The sequence below is a fragment of the Dermacentor andersoni genome, chromosome 10, assembly GCF_023375885.2.
Source record: "Dermacentor andersoni chromosome 10, qqDerAnde1_hic_scaffold, whole genome shotgun sequence".
NCBI lineage: Eukaryota > Metazoa > Arthropoda > Arachnida > Ixodida > Ixodidae > Dermacentor > Dermacentor andersoni.
The window spans coordinates 125151349-125163596 of NC_092823.1; the positions used below are offsets into that span (position 1 = coordinate 125151349).

Genomic DNA, 12248 nt, shown 5'->3' on the forward strand with positions numbered 1-12248 from the left:
GTGCAGTTACACCGAGGTAGTGAAATGCAGTTACAATTAGGTATAGTAACCACAACGACCCTTCTTTTATAATCGCACACTTTCTCGCGAAGCCCTACTGACGTCACATATTATAGCTCCCGTCTAATTCCCGCTTACGCACGAAGAACGAGAAGTCACGTATCGATCGCTGTGTGAGCGGGAATTCCAAGAGCCTTGAAGGTATACGCGGTGTCCATACCCTTGCCCAACCCCCTTAGGTCGTTCCCTGCGTCTGACCTGAGCTTTCTCTACTGACTTATACACCAGGTTGTTTACAGTCGATCGCGGTCCCCGGGAAATGCCGACGCAATGACCTTTTTTTCTGTTGCGAAAACGCCAATGCCGCCGATTCACTAGGAATGTAGCATCGACGGCCTGCCCGTGGTATACCATTCAAGATTAGTTTGATAATTGATTTCTTGACATCTCTCTAGCACACTTGGGTGCCGTGAGCGATGAGCACCCCCATCACGAACCTATAGAGCAGGAGTGCATATCAGTTTGTGTCGCATGTACGGGCGCGGGGAAGTTTCACCGATCGTGAATTCTAACATTCGACGAAGCGGCAGAAACAGCGTAGATTCGATCGTCCATCATTTATGCGTGGAACTATAGTGTGCTTTCTTTTTCTTTTTGGTTCAAACAGAATTTTAAAAAATCGCCGGTTGCAGCTGGAATAATTCTACTCCTTGAGCTGGATTACTGGATTGAGGGGCGAACATTACACATGCACGAGAAATTGAATGCATAATCGACGAATCGACAAAAATTCACTTAATAATAACTATTTAGTTCGTTACTTGAAAGCACGTATTGCAATTAACGAATTGTAGCCGATTAGTTCGCAAGGCGATCATTCCAGTGTATCCCTGTTGTCATCCTGCAAATTCGTGGATGCCACTTGGAACGAATGTTCAGGATGACACCAGTTTCGAGATATTCATTCCCAAAGTGTGCGACGAAATACATGGCCGCTCCAGTTATTTTTGTTCTTCAATGCGTAAAACGGCGGTTTGTTAAACAAGTGGAACAATAGGGCACTTACGCCGCAAGTTTCACGGTGCATATCTCGAAACCCATGCCATCCTTAAAAATCGTTCCAAGTGGATACGCCTTGCAAGCTCACCCACTACAATTGTAAATTGCAATATATATGTTCCGGAAAGTAACCAATAAAAAGTTAACTTAATAATTGTTGTCACTTATCCATAATGCATTTGGATTTCTCGTACGAGTAATGTCCACCACTTCTTTAATCCAGCTCAAGGACTACAATTACGCTATCTGCCACGGGCGATTAAAGAAAAATGCTGAATGGTCTAAATAAATCCTCCCGTATGTCTGGAACGGTTAGCACGCCAGACGAATAGAGGCGTTCCTGACTGATGTGTTCCTGACGTGCGCAACTTCTGATTGGCCACCACGTTTGGTAGACCAGCGACAACCTGTGCACTGATTCACTACTATGATAACATAGTGCGGTTATTATTTTAAAAATATGTTGGCCCGCGGGTGGCGTAATCACGCGTCATTTTTCGTATTTTTCGTGCTGCGTAAAAAAAAGTTAATTGCGCAGTACACAGCCGGCGCTGAGAACGACGAGTATGCAACAACAGCTTTCCAACTGGAACATATGCTCCTAATTCAACGATTAAAAGAAACTGTTTAAAATTTATTTTCTCTAATAACCTAGGTAATCAATACTCAAAAACATGTCCCGGTGACGGAAGAGTGCTGATCATCGAACACCGTATAGGTGTCGTGGTAATATACTGCAGCAGTTTTTTTTTTCGACAGCTTGGGTAACATAGTTGGGACGTACACCCTGTATAATCCTGTATAACTAAACTTTAACACCTTCTTTTTTAACTAGCAAGTTCCACATGCTGCAAAAATCGTTCGTGATGAGGGTAATATTGAAGTATATCCTATGTAAGTTGTACGTGAGCGTTACACTGCATGGCAGCAGTTTCATCTTGAGCGGCATGCTTAAGTACAGGCGACTAAAAGATGATGGTCATCATGAACGCATACCTAATTTCATGAATGAAAGGTTTGAGTCGTTTTTGTAATAGTTGAGTAATTGTAAGTCAGAAGCATGTCTTGAAGGATTTGTGGTATTTTAGTAATGTACTCTAGTACAAAAAAAGAGAAAAACAATGTTACCGCGATAAGAGGATTGGTAAGTCAGATTAGAGACAGGAACAGATGGCAGGTGGAGACCCCTCCTTGAAGTTCCCGTACCATATCGTCGTGACGTCATGGGTTTCGACTTAGTCTACTCGCGCCTAGAAATGGATTACATTGAATTCGAAAAGGGCCAATGACTGAACTTTAAAATTCTTATAAATAGCTTTTACTGCAGCTCCTACAACGACCCAAATGCAAAAAAAAACTGAAATCTGTGACGTCACACGGGCGTATCGAGACGGGGTTTTCGCCACAAAATTCAAATTGTGCAACTTTGGCCTTTGTTTCTAGAAATCAACGTCTCGTCGCGAAATAACGAAAATAGCGTTTTGAAAGAATATATTTATTAGTTTAAACTGATTTAGTGTTTTGCTTTAGCGTCTTCATTTTTTGAACAGTTATGGCCGTGCACCGGCTTCTGCAGACGACCTGGACTTTCCAGGAGTCAGTTTATGGTGGAAAGCACGGAGGTATCTTTAGCCGAGATGAATTTTTTATGTATACACTGCTTGGCTGGGCATTTCTTTAAGGGCGATGATGGTTTTGGTTGGCGATGAATTTTTATATTGTTGCCTGTCGCAGAATTTGTTTCGCGTGAAACTTCTGAAGGAGCAGCTTTGGATACCGCATCATTTTTTCATTCACTCAAAACACTTGCTCCAAAAGAAGAAACGCGCATCGCTGAGGTTTGCGACGTTGCATCACTCTTCTTATCTTTTTTTCGGATTCTTATCTGTTGTCAGTTCCTGGGTCATGAAGCCGCGCTATAGACGAGACGGGTACCGAGGAAGGGAATCGAGGAGTTGAGAGATACGAGTCTCCTTTCGCAGCCGAGAATAATATAGTAAACAGACAGGTCGCGGCCGCGGTTATCACCGCATATTCTGCTGGCTCCTGCGTTAGCTCGAACTGGAGACGATAAGGCGACGCCGCGCACTTCCCCCACCTTCTCGAATACCCAAGGCTGCGACTCGCACGACAGTTTCGCATCCATCCAGACAGACGATCGCACCATTTCACTCGGGCCGCTGCTGCTGCACACGTACGTCGCACACGCAGCAAAGATCGGCTGTTATACGGCGGAAAGCCTTGGGGGACCTGCATACACTGCGCTGCGGAGGTAGAGATATTGGAGATAAGGAATCGCACCACGTGATATATACAGCGGACTAGGAATAGTCCGGGGGAGCCCCGAGGGCATAGCCTTTCCGCGGCCATGGGCAACGCGGACAACGCTACCGGCGAAGAGGAGGAAAACGAAGTTGTGGTGGCGATGATTATCGCGATAGCGTGCGCGGCGTTAGCTGTCGTTCGATCGCTGTTGGAGTCGCTGAGTGCAGCGAGTGGTCGGAGAGTTGACGAAAAGGAACAGTCGCAAAGTGTGCAAACGGATACGCTAAAGCAGACACTGGACGCGGCCATGCAACGAACCATCGAGGGTAAGCGCTTCTTCGTCATTCGTTTTCCCGCCTTCTGATATCGTTTCGGTTTCGGTTTCGTACTGGCTGCAATGTCGTCTGCTTCCAGTGGGCACGGGTTATCACGTCTGTTTGGAAACAAAATCTAAGACGTTAAAAGCGTGACTCAACGTATTGTGACGACCGGTGGAAGTGCAAATACGTGAACTTTGTAAGCTGCCTAATTTAATATATCGAGGCCTGTGTAAGCTGTCATACTGTTATTGCCTTTAAAGTGTTTGTACGTGTGTTGTTGCTATGACATTGTTTTTATTACGTTCGCGTTACTATCTTATTTCATGAGCTTTTGGTGCCATGAGAAATAACAGAAAGAACAGCTGCATGTACCGTTTTACTACGATTAAACCCGATTACAAGTAATAAAAGTGATTATGTAATGTTAATGCGTAATAATATTTTGTAATAAGATTGCTTAATATTATTGCGTAATAAAAGTGTTTGCGCAAATAAATGCAAATGGCTTTCGCTGTGAAAAATACGAAAGCAAATTGGTACTCGGCCACCCCTAGGTGGTAAGAAGAGTATATTCTGGGAGAGCAGTACAAGTGCGTTTATAAACACATTTTCCGGCAGCTTATCTCATACACCTTTGCCGCCATGCGGTGTTCTAGAGTGTCTTTTCAGAAAGAAAGCAAAAAGAAAGAAAGGAAAAATGCGTGTGCGTTTTTTGTAGACTTCCGTCGATACGTTCACGGCTGGGTTATGACGCACTTTGTTTTCGCCGTAGACTGTTTAATGCCAGCACGTGCGCTTGCCTAACGTCTGTTCGACAGTTGACGCGAGTATTTGCGCGCGCTTTCCTGGCGTCTGTCTGTCAGTTGACGCGAGCATTTTTTCAGCATATATGCGAGAAACATCTGTGATCGGTGAACGCTTATTTACCGACGCGATCGTTAGTTAGCCCTTTCCTCCTCGCCTAAGCCTTCGAGTTGAACGACGCCTCACTCATTTCTTTTTTCATCTCAATTTAATATGTATCGACATGGCAGAACACGCGTTGATAACACTATTACGCCAGAACGTGATCCCAGGCTACAAAACTTCAAAACTACATACGCGTGTTGTTAACCAAAATAATGCGAATCTGACAGGTATTATAAACAATACGCTAATAATCCTGTAGAGACAGTAAGCATGTGAATGACGATTTGCGCGCAGAAGATATTACGAATACATCAAAGAAAAACGAGCATGTGATCGTTTTCCTTGCTTTTATCGCACTTTAACTGCAGAGCATAGCGGCTTTGAGTATGGCCAGTGCACATTCATACAGTTCGGGATTTTCTTGCGGTCTTCTCTAGCTGTATTAGGTTCATGCGAGCAACAGTGCAAGATTTATGTACATCCTCCAACACATTTTTTACTCATTTTTCTTTCACCCGTGTGTTCTAAAAAAAATGAAAGGCGCTTCCATGCAGGGACTCCTTTTTGCGCGAGTAGGTGTTTTTCCCCTATTTGAACGCCTTTATTGGCGTCCTCGTACTTCCCTGTGGAGTAATGGAGTAAGTTCTCTCTATCCCCGGGCGCAATGAAACAATATACCATCTATACTCCAGCCAGAGAGAGTGTACGACTGTGAATAGCGGAACCAACAAGAACTTGCACGATTTATAAAACGTTTACTACCTTTGGGGGCATGTCGTTCCCCAAAAAATAATCGTGATCTGTCTTGCTTGCGTTTCCTTTCTTGAAAACGGCGCTCACTACTTTCCTGTCAATAATGCTACATGTCACACTGAAAACACGCATGCCGTTCGTAACCGTGAAGCACCGAACACGCAGCGTAAAAGAATCAACAGTGATGCGAGATCGATGACTATTATAGAGGTGAAAGCCTCATGGGTCATAAAATCCGTTGTCCGGCATTACGGCACCAAAATTCAAGCTCCAAGTTACCTCTAAGCTCCAAGCTGGATTCCAATTGACATCGTGAAGGTCGAAAGTAGAACCCACTACTTTGGTGTTAATTAAGCCGCATTGAATCAAGGTAGGTTTAATTAAGGCACTCGAACCCACGACCTTTTGTGGGAGAAAACCAGTAATAGGAAGTAACAAGGCATTCGAATGAAAATGTCAAGTAATGCAGTGAAAGTCTCGTGAGTGCGCAGGTTTTCGTCCTCATCCTCTTGAGCGTATGCTAAAGTGACTGGCAACTTTTGCTCTAGGACAAGAAACGCTCCAAAAGCTCCCATGGAGCGTTTCCTGGTACAAAGGTGCGAGTGCAGAAGGTTGAAATAAGGAAATGTACACAAGACTGGGGACGATTATCGTTGAATTATAATTGGAGATCGCTGGGAAAGGCCTTCAGCCCCACCCCTTCCTGGTCAAGGGCTTGCCCCCTCCCCCTTCCCACCTCCTAGGGTGCCTTGATGTGCTCCTCGCCCGCCGCTCCGTACGGAGCGGAGGAGGAGGTACGCATTCAATTGATACACATCTTATCCCCTCCCCTCAATGAAAAAAAAGAAATTCCTGGCTACGCAGTCACTCCCTTGTAAAGATTCGCCAGCGCTCCTTTCTGTATTTATGTAAATGCACAAAAGATATCCCAGACAACATACTGACGTATGTCCTTTGGACGTCCTTGGGATGTCCTGCTTAGAAGGTGTGGGAAGAGGAGGAGGTGCGTACTAAGACACCCCTCCGCCCTCCCCTCCATTAAAAAATAAGATTCCTCGCTACGCCATTGCACGCAATCGATCCCTTGTAAAGAGTCGCCAGCACTCCTTTCCGTATATATGTAAATGCACAAAAGATATATGTTAGCACCCTTTGAAGCATTATCGTGCCCCCCCCCCCCCCCCCCAAACATCATCGTCATTTCTTTTGCGTACATTTCCTTTCTTTGAAAGGACACACCAAGAAAATTAGGTTAGGCTAGCTTGTTAGGTTAGGTTAGTCTGCGGTCTACCATGAAGACTACCGTTACGGTATACCGTTAGGAGTCTACAGTACTGCCGTGAGAGGAGGCCTGATTACGCCAGGAAGAAAACAACAACGTGAAAACGAAATACGTCTGATGACGGCACCTTGAAGTTCCTCCTGTTGTTCGCCAGGACGTCATAAGTTCTGACGCCGTCTATCCGGGCCCACTTAAATTTTTTGTATAAGTTTCTGTTATAATTTTTTGACTACACAGTGTACCAGAATGCTGCACTACGACGCATACCCCAAAGGAGCCAAAGTCTGGACTTTGCGAATTTCGATATCCGCGTCGCGGTAGCTTGCATAGTATCCATGGTGTCGCGCTCCTGCGTTCGAGGTCACGGGTTCGGTGCCATAAGATGAGGGTGGCTCGTGCACTTGAATTTAGGCGCGCGTTGAAGAACCCCAGGTGATCAAAATTATTACCCAGTTTCTCACTACCTCGTGCCTCATAATCAGATCGTGGTTTTGGCTTGTAAAACCCCCAAAATTTTATTTTTTTAGTTTTTTTGGGGACCATGAGAACTTTTATTACTGCGCAACAACGACCCCAAGAATGAGGCACTACATTGACACTCATGACGTCACGTTCACGTACTTCCTCTGGGGCTTCGAGGCGAAATTTAAAAAAAACGGAAAGTTTGGCCTCTTTCTGCTGTAGTAACCAACCTCTTACAGCGAAATCAGACTTTTTAAATAATACTTCATCGCTGTTAGACAAATATTTAGTGTTTCTGTCCTGTACCTTCGATCACGAACGCCATGCGTCTATCAAGGTGACATGGCGTTGCCGACAGGAAAGTAGCAACGAGGGCAAGTTGGGCGACAAGATAAGCTCTCGAACGGTAAAAGAAATATTTTTAGGCTTTGGCGCGAAACATATATTAAAGAAAAACAGGCCAACGAAAGGGATCGGAGACGCACAGTGCCTTTGTGCTTCCGATCCATTTCGTCGTTCTGTTTTCTTTCTTTACTTTCTTTTTTTGCTTTTTGCGTCATTTTCAAATGCGCATCGAAACCAACTCACCGATTTTCCCTATCTTACTGCTCTCTTTGTTTCCGCATTTTAAACTTCGGTTAAGAAATTATCTATTCGCGAGTAAACGCACAATCACCTTGCCGACCCTGGCCGACTATATATAGTTCTCTCCTACTAACCGAGTTCTCCCTGCCGTAATGTCTTTCTTAATAAAAAAAAAGAACCTCGCAGCTTTGCTAAAGGTGGAGTGACGGCCGTCGGCTAATCGAAAACCACTGCAACACTGTTATCGCGCGCACTGCATGCTCGTGCTGCCAAAGCGGTCCCCGACACTGCGGCAATATCTTTCGTACTTCTGCGCGAATATACAGCGATGTGGACAGCAGATAAGTTCGTGCATTGGTGCGAGTCGATGCAAGGTCGGGAATAACAAGGTCAAGTTATTTTCTTTGCCTCGGCTCGTACAAGACAGTTTGAGGCACCGACAGGCGGAAAGAGTTCGATGTGCAGTCTTTAGGATTCATTTCTCTCTTTATCAATTTCGTTCTTTCTCTCTTGTACGCACGTTTTCGATTTGAATGATTAGGCCTTTAAGTTTGAGACTCGTCGTTGCCGAGTTGAATGTTACGGCGTCCAGTTGCACCGGTACGTGGCTGACCCTTGAAAATGAACTCCACGCTTTTAAAGCAGGAGCGTACGCATTAAGGCTGCAGCAACTGCAGCATAATTTTAGACTAAAAACAGCCTAGCTTAAGATAATGTAAATATACGCGAGCCCCCATGCAAAATTCGACGTTTAATGTAGGAGCGAAGCCATGACAGAAAGCTGGCAAGAATAGCCCTTTTTCATACCGAAGCTGAAAGAAAGGCCACCATTACCGCTAGCCGGAAGTGACGCATGACCTTGAGTCCACGGCCTGTTTAGCATGTCTTCCGAGATAAGGAGGCGCTCGCGGTGCGCTGACAGGGCTTTAGCTGACAGAATCTCAGTGGCGGCGGGCGTGCTCGGACGTGCTTACGTCATTGTGACAACCACAAAGTGCACGCGTCGTCTGCTTAAGGCACATTCTTAAATACTGCTAACCAGAAAGCTATGCAATTACCAGCCCTACGGCTTCAAAAACAAAACTGCTTTAGTGGCTCGTAATACTCATAACAAATTCAGCCAAAGTGAGATCCTGTTGCAGTTGGCCATTGAGCAGACGAATTTTGCCTTCTGATTGTGCTGGCGAACAGACGTTTATATAGTTTGTTATTTCTTCGTTTCTTTCTCCAGGAGAGACATGAGTGCATAATTCATCAGCAGCGATGTTGATCGATCGAGCCACCTATAAAGTAAAATATTATAACTTATACAGTAGCAATACAATAACGAATGCAGTGTTCCATTGTACATATACTCCCTGTTCCGTTGTATAAAGAAAATTTTCTTGAACAAGGCAGTGGCATTAGCAGTGGCATTAGCAATAGCAAGACATTAGCAGTGGCAGATGTCAGAAAGTGCACAGTACATTAAAAAATGAAGAGTTTAATTCGTTATGCTCACTCGTTCCCTTTCTGTGTTGTAGTTTATAGTTGGCAGTAGTCAGCTATAGTTTGCTATTTTGTGCAGGTTCGGGCTAGTTGGTTGGAGGTAATTATACTAACAGCGGGATGGTAAAACTTGGACCAAGGAAAAAAGGGAAAAAAACACGGCACTAACTCCCAACTGGTTTATTCTTCTCGGAACAATAGTTTTTGTACGATTCACGTACAACAACCATTCAATAACTTGAGCTCCGAAAAGAATAAATAAGTTGGAATTCAGTGCCGTGGTTTCATTCTGCAAGTTCTACTTTCGAGCTGTTAGTTTATTTGCTAATTTGTGTATCACGCAATGCCACTAGCAAGGAAAACCTTATAGTTATCTTAATTAACTGAGTAGACATGCCTTATCTAATTTTTTTTTAATTCAGATCAATCTGTTAAACACACAGGAGCATAGAATTAACACTTATTTTACGTTGCCATCAGTACACACTTACATACAATGAAGGAATGTCGACATCGTGGTCCACAGCATATGTGCGGAGAAAAGATCAAGAGGACGTAAAGCTTTTTAGCATGTTTCTCAATTGCATCAACGTAGATAATCACATCTCATTTCTTGCTGTACTACTTCTTAAGGGGGTCAACAAGCTGTTTTCTTCTTGCGGATCGAGAGTTAAAAAGCTTCTCGGTTCATTAGGGTGTATACCTGTGCACGCTTCTAGTGAAAAAAAAAATGGCTGAAATTTACTCCTTTAAGCGGCGAAATGAGTCATAGGGGAGTAATACGTTATTTTGCTCACATGCATACGTAATCAGAGCATGCACAGCATATCAGCCTAAATTCATACACGAGCAATTCCGAAACTACTCAAATGCGTTGTTGCGTTGCCATGTTCAGACTCCAAAACGCACACTTGTGACAGCTATTGCGTATGCTTAGAAACCTGCTACATGTAGTTACGCGTAAAATTCATCGCGTTGATCTGATCCGTTATTTCCTGTTCACGTTTCGATCTAGGCTCATGGGCGTACGCAGTCTGTACCGTTTAAGGTCAGCTCGCTTGTTCCGTATGTTGGTCACTCTCGCGAATATGTTTCTTTCTCATTTACTATGCTATTTCTCAGTGTATAAATAGCAAGCGTTCTTCCTACCAAGTAACTTCAGAAAGCGCCACGTAAGTGCCACAATTGTGTATCGGCGTTTCAGCGTCTTGACGAAGAAACAAAAAAAGCTCATCAATTAAACATGGCGAGTAGTGACCCTAGAACAGGAGGTTGAAAGGGCCGCTTGTAGTGATTAGATGGAGCAGAGTTATTAGCTCGAAGGTCATGTTACTGGGAATAACTTTCCCGCTCAAAAACAATCGCTAGAAAAACGGCTCCGCGTTGTTTGTCCCGTCAAGGTTGCTTGTTCTGGGCCCGCGGAGCGGACGACCTGGCGTAAAATTAAAAACAAACGAAACACCGCGCGAACAGAAGGCGCGAAGCGACTCCAAGAAAATGTCGTCTGGCAACTGGTGGCCATTTTCGTCGTCTGCTCCACAACCGTGGTCGGCTGCTCTTCCTTGAACGCTGTAGCGTGCCTCGGTGCCACGGAAGACCGCTCGCTCGCTTTGTACCGTGCACTGCCACGCAAGATCAACGTTGTTGCTCGTGGTCCCTCTCAATTCGCTTATGAGAAAGAAACGGGCAGTGGGAAGAAGGGATCAACGTCACTTCCGAATAAATTTCGTCATCGAGCTGTTTCCTCTCAAAGGGGATTTCGTCTGCTGCTTCCTCGTACGCCATGTGGCTGCTCGTTGTCCATACCTGAATCGTTGCTGATGAAGCGAAATTATGATCCCTGGCGAATGGACTGAGCACTAATAAAGAAAAGAAAGAAAAAAAGCGAAGTCGGCAAGCGCACTGTATCTGACAGCGCAAGAACGAAAGTGGTCTGGCAACGTCGTACAGCGGTAATTTTGTGACCTGCACCTTCGTCGTCTGCTCTCGGCCCCATTCGGCTGCTGTTCGCATCTCCGCACGATACCGCACCGTTTATTTCGTCACTCTCTCTCTTGATCTCTCCCACCACCGGTCTTCCGAAGGACGGGACCGGGAAGGCCAGAAGACAGGATTCGTCGTCGGACGTCGTCGTGTGACCGTGGTGGTGCGGTCTACGAGGAAAGGATAAACGCTCGAGGCGATGTGAGGAAAAGAAAAGAAAAATTATGACCAGCTCACACGTGCACCAGGCCATGCAGGCGGTGGTGGGGTAGTCCCGTACGTACCACGTGTGCGTCGTCTGCACTTCTGCTTCTTCCAGCGTCGTCTGCTCACTGTGACGACAGCGCTTCGCGCCTACTCTCGAGGAAAAAAAGAAAGAAGAAAATAAAGTGGCCGCCTATTATTGGTGGCGTGGAAGCGCCCGCGAAAGTGTTTGCTCACCCGTTAGTTGATCTTGATCACCGTCCTTCTACATTTCAACTTGTGTGATCTCTTCTGCACCAGTGGACTTCTTTGAGAAGAGGACGGAAGTCCGCCCTCCGTGCTTTTGGATTATGGACACGTCTTCGTCGACTGGTGAGCATTTTTTAACATGTTTTAGCTCGTATATCGTTTACAAAAATGCACTTTCTTCTCATTCCTCAACTTCAAAGGCGTCCTTAATTCAAGATCGTAGCAGCTCATCTATGTTCCCGTTCAATATCATATCAGTTACTATTGTCCGAGAAAATAGCTGATATGTGGTGTTAATTCAGTTGGAAGCAATACCGTTGTGTTATATTTAAGTGTAGCGCGCACTGTACGTGATTAAATTTATCTGACTCTCACCTGATGCGTAACCGTTAGGCGTTGTGCAGGCGACGATGTCGTCTGCAATTTACCTTTACCCCGACGATTCCTATGTGCATTATCGTTCGTGACTATTTTGACTTCGTTGACTCAGATGCGGCATGACAGTTCAGTGAATTGCATTTGTTTGTGTTGTATGGGTGACGGTTTGTTTTTAAGACTCGTACGTGTATTAAATTGTGGTAGTCGTGACTTTCCTGTCTGCAACAGACAAGGAAAAATCCTTCTTATGTTATCTTTTCAAAGGGGGGGAAGAATGGTTGTTTTAGAAGTGCGCGTCTGCAATTTGATAT

At 44.9% G+C, this 12248-nt stretch overlaps 1 protein-coding gene across 4 annotated transcripts in view; it reads left to right on the plus strand.

The window, feature by feature from the left end:
- The first annotated feature begins 3307 nt into the window (after window positions 1-3307).
- ACC (acetyl-CoA carboxylase) overlaps window positions 3308-12248 on the plus strand; it is a 101935-nt gene continuing 92994 nt past the window's right edge. For 2 of the 4 annotated variants that reach the window (XM_050192502.3, XM_055078009.2), the window contains exon 1: window positions 3308-3650. In XM_050192502.3, the coding sequence (XP_050048459.1) occupies window positions 3428-3650 (223 nt within the window). In that variant the 5' untranslated portion in view covers window positions 3308-3427. Of the gene's footprint in view, window positions 3651-11559; window positions 11683-12248 lie in introns of those variants that run through there. The other 2 variants (XM_050192503.3, XM_055078012.1) reach the window with 2 other exon arrangements.